Source organism: Saccostrea cucullata, unplaced genomic scaffold (genome assembly GCF_032062105.1).
Source record: "Saccostrea cucullata isolate Sc308-1 unplaced genomic scaffold, CSIRO_AGI_Scuc_v1 ctg659, whole genome shotgun sequence".
NCBI lineage: Eukaryota > Metazoa > Mollusca > Bivalvia > Ostreida > Ostreidae > Saccostrea > Saccostrea cuccullata.
In genome coordinates, this window is record NW_026927632.1 from 1 (window position 1) to 19,479 (window position 19,479).

At 31.2% G+C, this 19,479-nt stretch overlaps 1 protein-coding gene across 1 annotated transcript; it reads right to left on the reverse strand.

Annotated features, from left to right (window-relative positions):
• Window positions 1-1,067: 1,067 nt before the first annotated feature.
• On the reverse strand, window positions 1,068-9,306 carry LOC134275057 (uncharacterized). The gene is made up of 11 exons (XM_062757298.1): window positions 9,266-9,306; window positions 8,815-9,072; window positions 6,003-6,167; window positions 5,870-5,899; window positions 5,436-5,531; window positions 4,984-5,124; window positions 4,683-4,871; window positions 4,382-4,570; window positions 4,117-4,305; window positions 2,976-3,260; window positions 1,068-2,396 (listed from the first exon to the last, which is right to left on the reverse strand). Exons 1-11 carry the CDS (start codon window positions 9,288-9,290, stop codon window positions 2,206-2,208), a joined length of 1,758 nt encoding a protein of 585 aa, XP_062613282.1. The 5' UTR covers window positions 9,291-9,306; the 3' UTR covers window positions 1,068-2,205.
• Between the last annotated feature and the right edge of the window lie 10,173 nt (window positions 9,307-19,479).

Genomic DNA, 19,479 nt, shown 5'->3' on the forward strand with positions numbered 1-19,479 from the left:
TTTATATGGAATACCCGAACTATTTAGGGTTTTAAACAACGTCAAAAGAGGGAAGGTGTTTTTTTCCTACATTCTATAAAGTTTCACAGCATTGAAATACTGACATAGAACTTAGGATATAATTACTGCAGTAAACGAGATACTGGGAAATATTAAAAAAACATCCATATGAATGAATATGAATTAATGAAAATACAGACCCCTGGAGACAAGAGACGCAAAATTAATGCCCATTTGCAGCCAATGGCAATGTCAGTCACGTCGAAAAGTGACATTAATCATGTGTGATAGATATTGAACTCCAACAAGTGGCATAATCAAGCTAGGATCATTCAATATGTGTAGATCATTTTACAATACTATATGCACATGTTCATGACATTGTAAAATAATATACTTTAGTAAACAAGACCTTTACTTAACTTCAGTAGATCTCATTAAGATACTTCTTTTGAAGTTGTTGTTTTAAATGGTTAAATAGAACTGAAAGTAGAGATTGATTATCTAAGGATATACGTACATAAAAGTTTCTCAAAAACTCCAAAGAGAAACTTGATTGATAGGAGATGAGATGGGTTTGTTTGCAGATGCAATATAGTGTTATCTAAGTTAGAATGGTGATATTGACCAATGTATTGGCACAGACAAGTCAAGAAAAGTCAAAATACCTGCTCTAAATAATTTTTATTGAAAAGTAGACTAATTATATTTTGTAGCTTCATTATCATCATACGCTGTATTTCTCTTGGTTTGGGCTATTCAGTTTTTTATTTTCTGGTTGTTTGTTCAAATTTATTGTTTTCGTCTTACTGCAATAATTTAAATATACCGAGATTGCAATTTCTTTATGTTTTATCTTTATATTTACTGAACTTTACACAGATTTTGACAGAGTATTTAGCAGGATAAATTCGGAGAACAGTTAGTGTGGTATGTAATACAGAGTCAGTCCGAAGAATAATCTCGTGATCACAAGAAATTGCCTTTCCACAGACTGAATGAATGGTAATTTACAGTTTCACTTTAAAAAGAAATAGATACTAGTACTTCAAAAAATCTTTCAATAAAAATTAACTTTTAGATTTACTCAATTTTCATTATCTTTCATAAGCAGGCTTTGTAGTAGATATACATATTCAATATTTCATCTGTAAATCGGTAAAATTCCATCGACGCTCCTGCAAGTATTTACAGATATTCACAAGATTCTAATATTTGTTACATATATTTAAATATGCATTTTATAAAGTTTCATTCTCACTTTTAAAAAAAATTCTATATCTGAAATATTCGGAATATATATGTACATATAGTGTATTTGAAAGCATTCAATCAAAGGATGCTTTTACTTGTACCCAAACTTTTTTACCCTTTAAGAAAGCGAAAACACAAAATAAACAATTCCTTTTCTGTTTTTTTATGACAAGAAAAAAACACCCTCTTCCCAAGTAAGAACAAAAATGTAATTGTTGCATTCCTTTATTGGCAAAGACAGACAAAAGTTTCAAACCAATGCTAAAACGTTTTCGCGTGTAACTCAATTGGTTTGCATACACCGTTGGAATCATGAGTCTATATCTTTAAAAAAAATAATGATTCATAGCTTAAATATTATGTGTTTTCCTTTGTTTCAGAATTCCAAGGAAGCCGATAGGTAACAAGTAGAAAATTTTTGTTCGGAGGTCATCATCAGTTAGATTTTACACATGTTTCTAAAGCTAGTTTATCTTTTCTAGTGTAACTTCTCTAATAAAGCCATTTCTTTTTTTAAGTAATTCTAAAAAACAAATACGTTATTACACATTTTCTGATTAAATATCAAAATATATCTGATTTCAATATATGTAACGTAAGATTAGGTACATGCCTCACTGTTGAGTTCAAACATTTTAATCAAAGGGAAACAAACACTGTTTATCCTTCTTTTTGAAATCAGAAAAAAGTGAAATTGCAATTAACTCTTTAAACCTATAAATTTAGTGAGATCTTTTTAAAGTTTTCCGATGTAAGGATCCTTCTCCTGACTATTCTACAAAACTTTGGCAGATTTTATTTGGGTATAAAGAAAACATATGAACGAGGAATAAATGCAATCACCTTCAAACTATGTTGACAAATATCAAAATTTAAAAAAACACTTTAGGTCAACTTGTGAAGGCCCGGTTCATTAAAGTACATGATTGTGGTGTCTCTCCGTAAGTAACATTAGTTGCTGTCGATGAATGCTTGGATTTTTTCGCTAGCTTCTGAATTAATATCGCACTCATAACATTCTCCGTCTCCGTACAAGATATTGGTAAAGTCTGTAAAAAAATTGTCTGGATTGTGCTTCAGCAATGGTCCTGGGGAAATTCCTTCCCGACAGTTCTGGATAACAACAAGCATGTTGGTACAACCTATCAAATTAAAAGTTCACCGTATTCTGTGAAGGTCAATAACCACCACCTCTACAAGCACACACATAATTTAAATTTTGACGATTTTTAGCCCTCATTTACATTTTCAGATGTAAATGATATCGTGTATGACTTTTAATAGAAAAAACTGTATATTTTTCAAAAACTCTCTTCATACTGTGCAAGTATATGATAAAATTATTAAATCAATATAGTTATTCAAGGAATCATTGTCTAGTTTGTTGGGTATGTCAGGGAGATCGAGGACAGTTGAAAATATGGAACAAATTATGCAGAATGCGCAATACCCATTATCCAAAGTATCTAACGAACCCAAGTGTCGTAGTGGTATATGCCCTGGTATGCCCAAAAAAACCATACAGTATTTATTTAAAATGCGCCTACTATCGTCAGACACAATGACAGCCTAGGAGAGTGACATGAATGCGACATGAATATTAGACACTTTACCTTTCATTTGGCGCAGTTATTTTTATTATTTTACTTAAATTTCAAAGATTTATGTTAGAGAAAAAAATTGGAAATGTAAATATTGATCTTTAGTTTTATGTCTCTAACCTTGTGGAGATATATTGACGACAGCTGAAATATCATCAAGGAGACGCGACAAGGTGAAGCAGACAACAATACAGAGAGAACCTTCCTCCACGGGTTCTTCTCCCTTCTTCCAGATTGGTTCTATTGTTGCTATGTTCCTGTCTATAAAATCAGAGAAAGCTTTCCGCGGTAAATCTGACAGATATTTAATATTAACTCTTCGTTTTTCTCTAGGTAGGAAGGAAGTATCAGTTTTTTCAAATTCCTCTTCTGTGATATCCTTGCTTCCCTTTTCGATGTGTTCAACTGCAATAATCAATGAAAATACACACATCTTTATAGGTTTTCAAGAATCTGAATACTGAGTAAAAGGCCATAAGAACTTTTTTCTTTCCATGTAGAAGTTTTTGAAGAAATTCTGCTAGATATAAATACACAGATAATACTTTAAAATATTTTTTTCAAACTCATTGAATTGTTGCAGCAACTAATGAAATTTTATTTTCGAATATGAGAAAATTTCTATAAATGTAAAAGTAAATTCTAAATACAATATGTGAAAAAAACTTCCATAATTAGTTATGAGTTGGCTTATCCGGTATATACTTCCTTCTATGCTACTTATACATTCCTCTACGCAATTGAAAAATCGACATATAAGCTAACAAATGTATATCACACAATAGTTGGAACACTTCTAGTATAATATACCGGTAATGATTGGTGCATGTAGGATATATCAAAAAGTTCATAACTCAAAAATTGTTCAACCCCCCCCCCCCCCCAAAAAAAAATCAATTTATACTTTAGAAAGGAGAAAATTCCATCTTTTAATTGTTTACGTGATGATAAATTATGTTTTATTAATAGAATTGCCTTTCCATTGATTTGCTGCAAATTAATTAATATAAATCGCTCTTTATTCCTTTTATACTGTACGAAATATATTTTTCTTTCAGTATCCAAACATATATTAAAATGTGAAATACAAATTAAAGTAGACATTTTTAATTGATTTATTTCATTGTTTTCATTCAAAGGTACAGTAAAGCATTCCTTTCACTTGTTATGACAGTGCGAAAAGTATCAAAATGAATAGTACGATACGAATTTTTAAAGAATTATGAACTATCTAATTAGGAAAAATATTGTAGATTTTCACCTGTGTTTAACTTCGTCAACAGATTGTGCATTTCATTCTTTGCTGTCTGATTAAGATAAAATATATCATCAAAGCTAGATTCGTCAAACAATGCAGGTATTTGGACTGTTGGAGTACAATTTTCTTCACACCCTTCAAATTTTTCTTCTTCAAGCAAATCATGGACAACCAAAAGCATGGATTTATAATCTGAAATGCAACTTTTTTTATTTGGAAGAGTTTGTTTTAAGATTATAAATTGATTTCATGATCCAAAGAAAAATACCTTTTGGGATTTTAGCATCTTCATAAATATTATCTCTGCATTTTGCAGAGCACACTAAAATGTAAGAATGCTCTGGTATGCTTCTTGGTCTCAAAAACTGAAATTGCACTCCTTCGACTTTTGATTCCAGGAAAGACTTTACGAAAGTTTGCCCAATCTCATCTTGAATTTTTATGACGACATCTACTGCTTCGAAAAAAGAAAGACCTTTATTTTATTGAAATCAGATACTTTGTAATTGTATTTGCATTTATGTACCTGATCTTTGAACATGAAGTTAAACATGCAGCTATTATTTTACCTGAAGATAATTCCTTGGCAAAATTTTGTATGTCTTTCACAGCAACATTATTGATGGCACAGCTTTCATTTATGCCATCTTTTTCCATGATTATATGTGATTTTTCATTTAGCCTTTCGTTTTTGTTAAGTAAGACGAGATTTGATGTCTCTTTGATATCATAAACAACAAAACAAATAGAGTCTTCACCTGTATAAAAATAGGTTGTTTCATTATTTGTTTTATTAAAGCTATTTAGGAAGAATAAGCTTAAGGGATAGTCCCTATATATTGTTAAATTATTTTTTTTAAAATAGCATACCAATCGTTAGGAGAAACATCTCTTCTTGGGAAAACTGAGACTTGTGTGTTAAAGAACACGTATTTTCCATTAGATATTGTCCCAATGAACCTGCTATAAATCTGGACTGAAGTTCTGGAAAATTCTGCATCAAAAAGGATTCTAAAAAGTTGCAAAGAGATTGTTTCACTCTCTCAGTTTTATCAGAGGTCGTAGTCCTGCATGTAGGTTTTCCTACACAATCTTTGAACTGTTTGTTTTTCTTCACGTCTTCTAAAAAAAATAAATATTTTTTTACTGCTTTATTTTCATTTATTTATAGAGCTGAACTAATATAATTCTTGATTTAAATAATTTGTTTTACTCAATAAAAAAAAATAAAATAAAATTAGATTTTAATTTACTTTATTATGATAACTCAAAAGCTTACTCATGATAAAAGAATATTTTTACATACAGTAATTTTAACTTACCTGTCAATTTTCCTGCATTTTTAATTCCTTTGTAACATATGTCCTGAGCCTGGTTGAACTTCCCAACCTGTATTTCTGAATTTTCATCTACTATAACTATAAGCCACATTATTATTATTATCAAACTGTGTGAATATAAGTTAAATATGTGCTTAAATACCGTATAAGTGGAATTTTTTGCGAGGCTCAGATTTAGCGATTCGTCCTTAATATTTGGTGTTTTATTTTTAGCGAGATGTAGTTTAAGCGATTTTAAAAAGCCCACTAAGAAGTTATTACAAATAAACCGAAATTAATTTTTAGCGATATTAAATTTTAGCGACCTTGGCACCATCGCTAATAATGCCAAAATTAAATCCTCGCCAAAAATTCTGCTTATACGGTACTGAATTTTGATCTTACGTTTGAGAAAGAGGGGTTTACTATATACTTACGGTACTCATTTCTATCTCCGTTTATTGCATCTGAAGAGATAAGATATAAAAGTAATAATGTCTTTAATTACTCAGCTTAATGATAAATACAATACATATATATTTCAAAATGAATATTTAGCATTATTTGTACCTCCGTTAATTAATGCAATGACCGCTCGTCTAGCCCTAAATGTGTCATCCGGGAAGTACGCTATTGTTAGGTATTGTACTCGCTTGTCAGGATAGTATGATCTTATGTCATATTTTGTACCATAACTTTCTCTTTTTGATTGTTCGCCGATCAAGATCACCATTCCTATATAAAAAAACAAACAAACAAAGATATGCTAAGACTTACATCTGAATTGTGTTTAAATTTTTGTCTAAGAAACACACAAGGCGACATAAAACCTTTTGCAACTGGTGACTTTCAGTTTATACCATAAAGCAATGTAATACTTGAAAGAAAAGGATTAGTGGTCGTAATTTTGTCTTCAATAAAAATATTTTTAAAAACTGAATTTGTGTTTCAATAAAATTACAGTAGCTTAATAAACATTTTATTAACAAGACATTCTCTCGTTTACTAGACTGCGATTGTTCATTGTTCAAGCAGTTTTGCCAGTAAGTTGCTTTAGAAAAGAGGTGCGTAAGTAATGAGTTGCAAAGGAGAGGCGATGTTACAAGGGGATTTTGAAGTAAGCAGAATTTACTCTGATTTAAGGGAGATAGAATTCATGCGGAAACACAATAATATGGCATATAAACATGACTAAAAACTCTTGTTTCTAAAAGCGTCATCCATTCTCTAAGGAACAGGTATTTGCAGACATGTAATGTCCAAAAAATCAGGATCAGGCCTTGCAGTGTGTACCACAGCCCATAGGAGGACCACTATTTGACCAGCGTTTCTAAAAGACAATGTGAAGTTAAGATGAAGTTTACTAAATGCTAACTTCTCATAAGCAAGGAAAGCCAAACCAAAGCCGTAGGTCGTAGGTAACAGTTTGCACTCCGGTCCAACAGGTCGTCTGTTTCCCGAGACTCTCGTCAACTATTGTTTTGATATACTCCCTTACCGAATGAAAAGATAACTCAGTTTAGCGCCATATGACAGTCTTTTTTTAAATAGTCAATTTTAACATTTCCTGTATCGACAGTCAGAGAAAACACTAAAACTGTTGGACTTTTTATGTAAGAAATTTTATAGAGACTGTTTAGTAGGGATATAACAAAATATTCCGATGGTTGCTGAAGAGTTATCCCTGTCAAGGTATGCGGCATTTTACAGTTGTTGACTGGGGTAGAGGGAAACAGTCGATCTGTTGGACCGGAGTGCAAGCTACAGCCTTGGGCAATAGCTTGCACTCCGGTCCAACAGGTCGACTGTTTCCCGAGACTCTTGTCAACAACTGTTTTGTTATACTCCTACCAAATCAAATTCATATATTTAACAAAAGACATTAGTTAAATTATTTTGGGAGAGAGAGAGACTTTATTATATTTATGTGTTTTTATCAACAATTGTCATTTACTGTCTTCAATCAAGGATACTTTATTATATCAATGCCATGGGACTTCTCAAATGATTTCTGTAAAGCATAGCGGATAGAAATCGTGGTTTTCTTTGCATACATGCTCCCATCCTTCTATCAAGCAGCACAATGGAATTTCCTCAAGTCAAAATATAATTGCTTATCAATTCTTCACACAATTTATTACGCAGAAGCGGTAGATATGTCTAGAGACAATATTCGCTGAGAATATTTTCAGCTGTTTTCACAACATGTTTTGCATTCTTACTGTCCTTAGTTCAGAGTTTCGACTATATTTCTTCCTCGTTTGCCGCAGTGAAGCGAACATCGGCAGGTAGCCTTAGTACAAACCGCTTCACCTCTGTGACGTCATAGCTAAACAACGAGTTTAAATTACGCGGCACTCCTCGACTAAGTACATTTAACTCACGGTTATCCAGATCAGCCGAGGTCTGCGGAATGAGGAAAAGATAACTCAATTTAGCGCCATATGACGTCAGCCGGCAACAGTCTTGTTTAACAGTCAATTTTAACAGTTCCATGGACCGGTAGGCGGGGAAAATAGTCGAATTGTTGGACTTTTTAAAGTAAGGAATTATACAGAATCTGTTTAGTAGGGGTATAACAAATTTGTATATTGAGATATTTCTATCATAGGTCATCATTCTCTATCCAGAGTTGTCGTTCCCGCTTCTCTCCCACATACACCTCTGTCAACGCTTGTTATATAAGATTTTTGGAAAAATTGTTTTTGATTAAAAGTTGTATTAATAATAGTGTTTAATTATATTTCTTATCGGAAAATATATTTATTTTAATTTGTAACACCTTAAAAGGATCTTTTGATTAAGATTTTAATTTTTACTCTGCAAAATATTCCCTAAAATCTTTGAAAATAAGTCGTTCTGAGTGATTATAGATTTAAGATAAATGATGAATTATCATCTTTATCAATATTTACAATAATTAATTATCATTTAAATTTCTAATCTTCGCTGTTTGAAATTTGTACACGAATCTTGTACAACGAGCGTTGACAGAGGTGTAGTGAGCGTAGCGGAAGACAACTGTGGTTAGAGAATGCATAGGCCATATGGCCACAGAAAACAACAACAACAAAAAAAAAACAATTTAAATTTTCTGATAAACTTTTATTTTCTAGAGAGAAAAAATTGCATTCGTATTCCCAACGCCAGAAAAAATTTCAAGGCTAAAAACAAAATAAATGTTAAGATCACTAAGGCACGGACTTTTTTAACATTGCATAACAGATTAAAGCAGTAAAAGTCAAGCCATAAACAATTCGATCTTCAAGTAAAGGCATTTTTCTCAAATTGCAGAATCGATAACTAGACACCCATCAAATTTAAAATCTTTCAATGATTGTTCTATTACAAACTAAGGTAAAATTTGGTAAATTTTACAAACCCGGAAATTCTGCGCTTGCTTCTGGAAGGTTCTTTTGTGGTATTGATTGTTTGACGTCGATGTGACCGTCGAACTTGGCCTCACATACTCCAATCCATTTATTTCCAATTTTCTCTCCAATACGTCTTTGCCTCGGCTTGATATGTCTGATTTCTATTTTTTCTAATAAGCTTTCGATTTTGTCTCTCCATTTTTCAGCGTGTCGTGTCAAATAAATCAAATCCAACTCAACTTCAGGAACTTCAATACCAACGGGATCTTTAAAATCTAACATGTATTGATATTCATATTCAGTGTATTATTAGTTCCACTAGCAAAGGAAGAAAAAAGACATAATATAGAATATATTCTCTTATTTATTAGTCAAATGTAAATAATCATGATAATATGATAATTATCCTAAATTATATTGAAAAATAAACACAGAATCATCATTTTTATCTATACTCACTCAACTTTGAGAATTTATCTCCCATTTTCAGTCAGCTTCTTCTTTTAAACCACTTCCTTCAAAATCAAATAAGATTAAAATTAAATTTACATAAACAAAAAGGATTGTTCTGTTAAATTTCATCTAGGAATCAATTTCTGTTTCCCACGAAGAAATAGCATTTTTATAGTTAAACGGGTGAAAATGTAAAATTTTTAAAATAAGCAATAAAAAGTAAGATGTCCCTTCCTATATTAAATCAAAGTATTGAAAGAACTGAAAGCCGGGCTTTAATTGCTCGAGTTTATTGTCTGACCCGAAATTTGTACACATTTAATATTTAATTTTTTTTTCCTGTTGGCCATTAAATTTCAACAGGTAGAGTTTGTATGATTATGATTTAAAACAATATCCCATGTTTGTACCAGTAATTAAAATTAACAGTCCAGACCCCAAGATATGTTATGATTTTAAACTTAAGAAGTAATATTTCCAAGAAATTCTCGCATGTTTTCTATTCAATAAGCATTGTTTTTCTCAGTCTTGGAATATTTAAAATAATGCACATGTTTATTATATAGACATTCTTTTAGTTTCAAACAAACAGTACTTTTATCGCCAACTATGTGTAGAAACACTGATACATGTACAATCTCAAGCGACTTCACGCGTATTAATTCTTAAAATTTCAATTCACTATACTATTAATTTGCTAAAAATCAAAACAGAATATAACCACTATCATAACATCGACGAAAACGATATAAAACTTGAAAAACTCTTCCACAATTTCAGCATTTCGAAAAGCCCGCGCTATTGAAAATAGTTCGCTAACAATATGCATTCAGCAGCGTATCTGTACAAATTGTTATAATACGATTATCCCAATAAAGCAAATATCTAATTTCTCTTTCAGTTTAATTCTCAAGCAAAAAATATTGATCATTATTTGTTTGAATATAGTCTCGCAATGGAACTATATATTTAGTTTATCGGAAGCGTCTGCTTTGACGCTGTTTGGTTTTTTGTTTACTGTGCTATTTATATTAAGACAGTCGATCATGATGCCTAGAGCTAGGACTTTGCTTTCAGCAAAGCCCGGCATTAAAAAATTGTATGCAAAAATGTCTTGATGCTTCCATTCTTTGTTATGTTATAGATCCATGACATTTTATCTAATCTGTCTACAATTTTCACAAAACTTTTATATTATAAACCCTTGTAAAACTAGTTTTACTGATTTTTAGAATTCAAGGAGTCCTTTCAAAAAAATTAAAAGGGGATTATCCTCAATGTCTCGTGAAGTAATCTATCGCCAATATGCATTACAGATTTTACGAAAAGCCATAGAATCAAATCCAAAAAATAAAATTTATTCAGGAAGATTATTCTCTAGGTTGAAGAACAGGTTGCAAAGTGTTATATTCAGATAAACAAAAATTGATTGATTTCTTTGAAAATATTCTATTCCCAAATATTGACATAAAAGGCTTGCGCGGTAACCTTGTAACACTGCATGTTGTCAGAAAATGCACAATGGCTGCACAGATTTGATCTTAGTTTTGTTTACAAAGAATACATGTTTCCATGGAGGTCTACGATTAAAGCATTTAATAAACACCTGTATTGTAAGGACTAAACCTTTACATGAATCATATCCAATATTTCGAAAAAAAGCTTATTTTAAATTCTGTGCACACATCGATTTTACTGCAAAAGTCTCAATTATTCATTTGAATGCATTCAGGTCCTTTCAAAATATTCCATAATTTACAAGGAAACAATTACATAACAATGCATAATTTTCGGAATAGCAAAATCAAGACTGAATCATTCACTATTCAGTCATTGAAAAGTTGCCTAAGAACGGTGATTCATGATGACAAAAGCGGACATTCAAACAATTTCAATTCTGAACACAACAAACATCGACATCTAAAAACAATAGTGGTACCAGGAGCAAAAGAAGAATTGGCATCACCTGCCTACGGGTTACAGCCGCCGTTTACTCCTTGTCATGATGGGTGCGTAGAAAAATCCATAGATATTTCTTTGGGAAAATTATGGCCGAACATTTAGTATATTAACTCATGTCCAACTTATAGCTTTAATTCCCTTTTCTAGAAATAATTTCATGATCATATAGCAGTTTTAATCAATTTTAAATTCATGCAAAAAAATGAATTTGATTTGTGATTCCTCTCAAAGAAATTTAGAAAATTTGAGACAAGTTTTCTTTTACGAAATTCAGTAGTATTATATCTATTTTTCAACACATTTAACATTCGTAATAAATTAATAACTATGCTTTTCACGATAACACAGAAACTAGTAACAACGTCATTTGCGTTCTAATCTATTCACAGACGAGTCACAATTTTTTGTTGACTTCTATAATGGCAGCAGACTTGTTTTAAAAGTAAAATGGGAAAGATATGTCGATTGTTGAGCAGGCATAAGTTCTACAAAACTAATTTGCCATTTTTGAAGGTTCCAAGACAGGCCAAAAATACCGTGAAGATAAAACTGATCTGCACGTTATTAACGAGGCCGAGTCTAATTCGAGTGCGCATCACTTTGCTTTTTAATTTCATGTAGTCATTTGTGTGTCAGTACACCTTTGAAAAATATCTTGATTTTAATATAAAATTACCATTATCTGTAACTCCTACTGATCTGATAATGTTATTTTACGACAATAATTGAAAAAAAGAACGTTGAAATGGCTCTAACAACGTCATCATTTTCGGATTTTGTAAGCAATGCATGACGCTGAAGAATGACGCATGACTCGCTTGTATGTTCAAGACGTTCATGGATATTATACTAAAAACTGATGACAGAACTTCCCAAGAAACATACCAGCAATCTAAAAATTGCTTTTTTTTTAACGAAAAAAAATTGCAGGCACCGATAATTCATTTGCAAAGATATGTATTTATACCGTAATTTGGCAATTTTAGAGGTATTGGGCTTCGAAAAAATAAACTTAGTAATTAATACCTAGACTTTTTACATTAACTTTCATCTATTTGAATGAAAAAGAAATCCCTAGGGCAGAAATACAAAAAATATAAATTATGGGAAAAATGTGATAATTTGGCTATTTTCCGACAAATTCTTATAGGGTCCAATAGTAAAATTTGACAACTTTTGAGATGCCCCCTAAGAAATCGGGGTGCTAAACATTCGATTATTTAATCCTAAAACAATAAATATAACAGTAAAAATTAATTATCAAAAAATTATCAAAATCCCTTGGGTAGAAATAATTAGACTCGGCCTCGTTAAACAATCCCAGACAGGTTAAAAATACCGAGATGATAATCTTCATCCTATTGCTACTTATTGCAGGTACTATTGGGGGAATTAATCTTTATGGACAAAAATGCGTGACCTTATAGAGCCCGAATTGTAAACGAGTACATGGAAAGTAAAAAAATACAGCGTATGGACTTATGTCGTTCTACAGACCTGAACCAAACTATACATGCATGATACATTCTTCAGCAACGCATTTCAGCTTGTTCAATACTTCCACAAAATTGACAGCAGCTTTTGACAGCATTATACCTCAGGCTAGCTTTTCACGGCTGATATTCGACATGGGTCGGCGCTGTGTGGCCGTTGTTATCTTTTGGGAAGGACATACAAAATACTGCGAGTCATTTTACTGACATGATTTAACTCTTCTATTCTAAAAATTTCTTATTTCTACGCTCAACACGGCAAATTTAAGAGTGACCCTAAGAATGGAATTCATGAAAATAACGAAAAGTATCCAAGATTAAAAGTCCATTAAAATTTTAAGAGAAAGAAGACACGGACCTCTAAAACATGAGAGGTGGGATCAGGTGCCATGGAGGAGTGAGCATCCATATGTCGACCGGTAACACCCGCTGTAGCAACCTCTAATGATAAAACGCCGCTTAATGATACAAATAGCATTAAGCGTTGCATTTGCAACGCCTAATGCCATAAATTATTGCATTAATAGCTGACATTCTCAACCGCTAATGCTAAATCGCCGCCTAATGATAGAATTATATCATTAAGCCTCAGAAATGCAGAGCAACACCAACGCTTAATGAAACAAACAAATATTGACATATTCGACGCTTAATGATACACACTATTGCATCATTAAGCGTTGCAGATGCAACCTTTAATGATAAAAAAAAAATCACCCCAACCATCAAATCCAGGATCTTGTCATGCATTGTTTTTGTGCGTTTATGTGATTTTTTAAAATTATTATTTTCCCTTTATTTTTCATTTCTAACAGATCTTTACTGGTGCGATAATTTATCACTTTTCCTCCCTGTTCTGATGAAACTGGATACTTTGGACTTAATACATGTCAATTGCAGTGAATTTTCTTGTAATTTTCACCGTTCTTTGGCATATCTAATGCTTTCAAAATAAATTTTACAGTTTAAATACTTCGATGATGCTTTGTATAGTTTTGTAAAGTATAATTATTATAATTTACTGCTTAGAAATGAGTTTGAATTTAAATTAAAAAAATGTACTCTCAAAAAAAGATCGTAAAATGAAAATAATTACAGTGAATCAATACTCTGCATCAAGAATATGTATGTTTAAAGCGCTACAGAAGAATGACTACTGGGATCGATCCTATTAGTGGTGACAGGTCACGGTGCAGTGCTCAGGCGAACAAAAATGTATGCAAAATACTAGTACTTTTTCCTATTTTAATGAACATAAACAATGCACATGGACATATACTTTACAATATGCCTTTTCCAATGATAATGTTTCCCAAGATAAATGAATTAATTAAAATGCTTAGAATAAGTACTATCAGCAAAAAAATAAATGAGTATGAAAACAATAATTTAATACTATGTACTTTTTTAATCTGTGTAAAAAGAGTTAATGAAATATAAAAGAAATAGTTTACAATCATATTTTATAAAGATGTCATGTTCTAAATCTTGAACGTGATACGTGAGAGTAACAACATGACAACAGCTGTCGTTTTTTATATTTTATATTTACCTGTACTCCCAAATTCCTCGGGCCTTTCCGACTAAATGTAGATAAAACAAAATGTACATGTATGTTAATGGGAACACAGCAAAGAAAATCAAAACTAGAAAATCCTAATTTACAACTTTATGCCTCAGACAAAACAATTGAAATGGTTCAAACTGAAAAAATTCTTGGTATACATATTGATGATAAGTTACAGTATGCAAATCATATTGATTCGGTTTGTAAAACCTTAAATTATAAGTTATTTACTCTTCGTAGGATTAAGAAATATCTCCCTCTTCATACCAGGAAACTGTATTACAATGCTTATATTTTACCATCTATTAACTATTGTTTGACTGTTTGGGGTAATGCCCCCAAGCAGGACATGGACAGACTATTTAAATTACAAAAAAGGGCAGCAAGGATTATTCTTGACGCAAGTCCTGATTCTTCTTCTAAGCCACTGTTTGAGAAACTTGGATGGTTAACTATTTATGAGCTAATTGATCTGTACAAATACATATTATTATACAAAATTTTCAGCGGAATGACTCCCGAATATCTTCATAATTTATTTGAATTTCACTCTTCAACTTCTTATAACCTGCGATCTGAAACTAATTATGATCTTAAATTACCTAAATTTCGTACAAAATTATTCAAGACCTCTTTTCAGTACTCAGGTGTACATCTATGGAATAAACTTCCCCAACACATTAGACTCTCTCAATCTCTAAGAGCATTTAAGTGTAATGTAGAAAATTACATCATCAGCTGTCGAACAATTATTTGAACATAATAAGATTTTGATATTGTATCTACAATGTCTGTGATCATCATATGTCTGTACATAGATACTCTATTCCAGATACGTTTGTTATTGTCATTCCCTAAGCTTATTATACTGTTATATATATGATGAATTGTATCTTGTATATTTTTGTAATTGATGAATAGAGGGCCCTGGGGAAGAATAGTGCATGCACTAACCAGGTTACCTTCTTTAAATAAAGTTTTATTATTATTATTATTACTACTACTACTAGCAGAAAAAGCAACCTATAATTAAATAGACGTCATTACAACCCTCAACCCCAATTTTCACAAACTTTTAGATAAATGTTGGAAGACTTCTTACATGTATGTGTGGAGTTTAACTTTATTGAATTAGAAATATTACCTAAAATTTACCACAGAATAAACAGGAAGATGTATAAATTGACATGGTGATGTCAATACATCCGACCTCTGACGGAAAGACCAGAGAAGATTCGAAAGAAATAGCTATAATTGAGCTTAACCCGATGAAAATTAAATGATCCCGACTGGAAATACATTCAACAATTTTAATTTCACAATAAAAAAAGACTATTTGGTTGCAATATGTTTACAAACAATTTTAACTTATTAAGCAAGTTAATTTCTCCTTGTGAACTGCATCAGAATGACAAACTTGCTGTTTCAATTTTAAGTTGATTTTATCGGGTTAATTTCATTCGACATTAGTGCAAACTTTAACATTAGAATTTTTCTCAAATTTCGCAATACAAACATTTGTTTTGTATCTGTAAAAAAAACCTTCATATAATGTTTTCTTTTATGTTATCAAAGAAGAAGGTACAGTTTGGGCTTTATTGGGCCCTAAAAATTTAATGTTCTTAAAAAAGTTATGAAGTTGGCTTTTACCAATTGAGTAGATAAACATGATAAATCATTAAAGAATATGGCATGAAGGAGGACCGTTCTGGAAATATGACGTCAATAATTTGGTGCATATTTAAGTTTAATGCAGAAAAGCCTCAGAATGACTCATTTCTGTGCTTATTTTCCTTTAGGAAATAGTTCCTGCCACCGTCGCCAACTTTAATTTTTGGATATATTATGTACATGTAAAATGCTTTGAAAAATCACATACCTATATCAAAATCTTTGTGGGTGACGGTGGCAGAGTATGTTTTCTGAAAGTAAATATCAATGAAAATTGATGTCTTCTGCAACTTTTTAAGAAAATACGGGATAATGCACAAGTTTATGACGTCAAAATAAGCATTTAGAGGGTCATATGAGAAAAACGATTTGTGTATTCTTACTGCATGGAATTTCTATAAATAAGAAAGAATGAATTTTAATTTCTTATATCACTTTCATACTGAAAAAACAGAGCTTAATTTGTATTGAAACTGAACCTTGTTCTTGGAAGGGAAATAATTTAACCCATTTAGAAAACTATCGAACAGTCATATTCTTTTCGAATGTAGCATGCTTAGATTTGCATGATATACTAGTACAGAGTATATCTTTTTTCGGATAGTAGTAAAGATCAAAACGAGCGAGTTTGTTGCTCTGTAGGAGGTGGATTAAACCAGATTGGTTAAAATAGGTGTAGAATTAGGCAGTGTAAGGTATTTGCTTGACCAATGCTGGAAAGTGGAGACATTCTCCCCAAGCGTGCGCAGAAAATCTTGTGGCGTAAATTGCGCATTATTTTCATAAGAGGATCTGTAGCGTCATGGTTAAAGATTAAATTAAAAAAGCAGAACGCTACAGTTGTGTAGATACCATAAATACTGAAATTTGAATACATGTGCTAAAATGATGCCATAATTTATTATACTCGCCTATAAGTAGGCTTTTTGGGAGTTGAATTTTGAACAAAAGGCGAGTCCTAGAAAATGATTTTTTTTTTCTTAAGGTACTCCGATCCTCAACCAGGAGTATAAGTCTTTAATTCATAATTCAATTCAAAAAGTCTCAAAAGGAAGATGCAACAATTCTCGTTTTATACGTTTCAATGTTCTTCAATGTTCTTTGAACTTCTCAAAAGGTCGTATAAAAAGTCAAATCTCAAATTACTTATTTAAAGAAACTGAGGTTCATTTTAATCTAACCATAGATACCTACGGAAGCCCATTTAGGACCTATCAAAAAATATTTTTGAATTCGTTATAACGATTTTCAGAATTCGTTATGACGAATTTAATTTGTTATAACAGATTTTTAGAATTCGTTATAACGAATTTAATTTGTTAAAACAGATTTATTGAATTCGTTATAATGAATTTAAATTTGTTATAACAGATTCATTGAATTCGTTATAACGAATTTAATTTGTTATTACAGATTTATTGAATTCGTTATAACTAATTTAATGTGTTATTACAGATTTATTGAATTCGTTATAACGAATTTAATCTGTTATTACAGATTTGTTGAATTCGTTATAACCAAATTCTTGAATTGGTTATAACGAATTCAACAAATAGTCAATTCAACAGTCCCAGAAAAAGTGTAATTTTCTTCAATATTTGCATTGTTTCGCAAAAATTTCTCATGCACAACATTATCTCATTGTATAAAAACAGGTTTCCCACGTTAAATTATAAATGATTAGCGTGATTCACAATGACGTCATAAGTAGTTCAACAATAAGCTCAACAAATTCTAAAAGAAACCAAAAATCAATAATCGTTTCATGGGCTAAAAACTATACTTTGCAAATATCTTTTGAAAATCAGTCACAAGTATTCCTATAAGTACCATTTGTACTAAGGTTGAAATCGTCTATTAGAGTTACATTTTAGTCCAAAACTCTGTATCCGACCTCAAAAGGAAAAACAATACGATTGGAGCATGATTATATTTCAACAAGAAGCTCCTCGGCCCAGGCTTTATGAGATTTGATAACATGAAAAACCCATATTCATACGCATAAATTTATATACTAAAATAATCATGCAACAGTATAATGTATTCCAGTAACACTGATCATGAATAAAGGATAAATCATCCATTTTCTCAAAACAATTTATGTTATTCAATGTATTACATTTTATTTTTTATATTATGTATCCTTAAACATAAGTTGTCAATATTGATGTCTCTCTTTCTCGAAATTTGAAGAAATGTAGCAGATTAAAAATACAACAGTGAAAATAATAAATTTATTTGTAGATTTGTTTATCTGGAACATTAACAGTAACATGTTTAAGCTGTATCAATTCTGAAATACCATTTTTCCATAAATTTTTTTTTCAAATATATTATGTATTTTTTAGGTTGACTATTCAAATCGTTGCTTCAAATTAGAAGGAATTTGCTTGTTCCTATATTTTTCAGAAAAAGTGGGTTCCTCGAAAAGGATTTGGATATCTTTTTATTTATCTCTGTCTGTATCTCTTTCTCTAAGCTATCTGACTGTCTGTCTTTTAAACATCCGGTACTTAAAGAAGTTCCCCTGGGTAGCTAGAAAACATAGTAAAACTCCAATAATTACCATTTTATATAGCATAAGGGCATATGTAAATGTTTTGGGAAGTGAAATCTCATTGTTCAGGAAATGTGGATGTGTGTTTCTCTGAGATATTGCAAGCCATTTATAAATTTTATATCATTAAAGGTTGCAACTCAACGCTTAATGATACAATAGTGTGTATCATTAAGCGTCGAATATGTCGATATTTGCTTGTTTCATTAAGCGTCAGTGTTGCTCTGCATTTGTGACGCTTAATGATATAATTATATCATTAAGCGGCGATTTAGCATTAGCGGTTGAGAATGTCAGCTATTAATGCAATAATTTATGGCATTAGGCGTTGCAATTGCAACGCTTAATGCTTTTTGTATCATTTTGCGGCGTTTTATCTTTAGAGGTCGCTACACCCGCCATATGCTCCTTGTGATTGGGAAATAAAGAAAAACCTGCTCTGTCGAAAATTTAATATGTTTTGATAATGGTCTAACAAGTGGTATAAAAATCTTCAGTCAACATTAGATTTAATGATATATTGAATTTGCTAACAAGGTCATTGCTTTGATCATAGAACTTATCAAATGATGACTTAGAACGAGACTGCTGAAAAATCTGGTTTTATCAATTTGTTCGTCAATAACTTATACTGTACTGTACTTTAGAAAATGTTCATTGTACTGAAATTAGAACTACATTTTGTTTCCTTTCATAAATTAAAGTTAATATTAAATACATTTAATCAAACTATCTTTAATATTTTTCTCCAGTATATACTAGTCTAGTTATTAAACATCGAACAAAATATGAAAATTTTATATGAAAATTAAAAAAGGGAAGATGGCCTTGTAGAAATCTAATCTCTTGAAGAAAGATGGTCAAATTCACCTTTTGAAAGGCAAAAATTCACAAAATTTAAGATTTCATGTAAAGTAGACTCCTTATGCAATTGACAACAGCAATATATAAGTATTCATTCATTAACTGT

What these genes read in the sequence shown, in the direction of transcription:
- LOC134275057 (XM_062757298.1), bottom strand. Translation starts at nt 9,290, where the DNA reads ATGGGAGATAAATTCTCAAAGTTGA. An exon ending in CGGAGATAGAAATGAGTACC is followed by an intron (nt 5,532 to 5,869) that starts GTAAGTATATAG and finishes TGTGGCTTATAG; the next exon opens with TTATAGTAGATGAAAATTCA. An exon ending in GTTGACGAAGTTAAACACAG is followed by an intron (nt 3,261 to 4,116) that starts GTGAAAATCTAC and finishes TGATTATTGCAG; the next exon opens with TTGAACACATCGAAAAGGGA.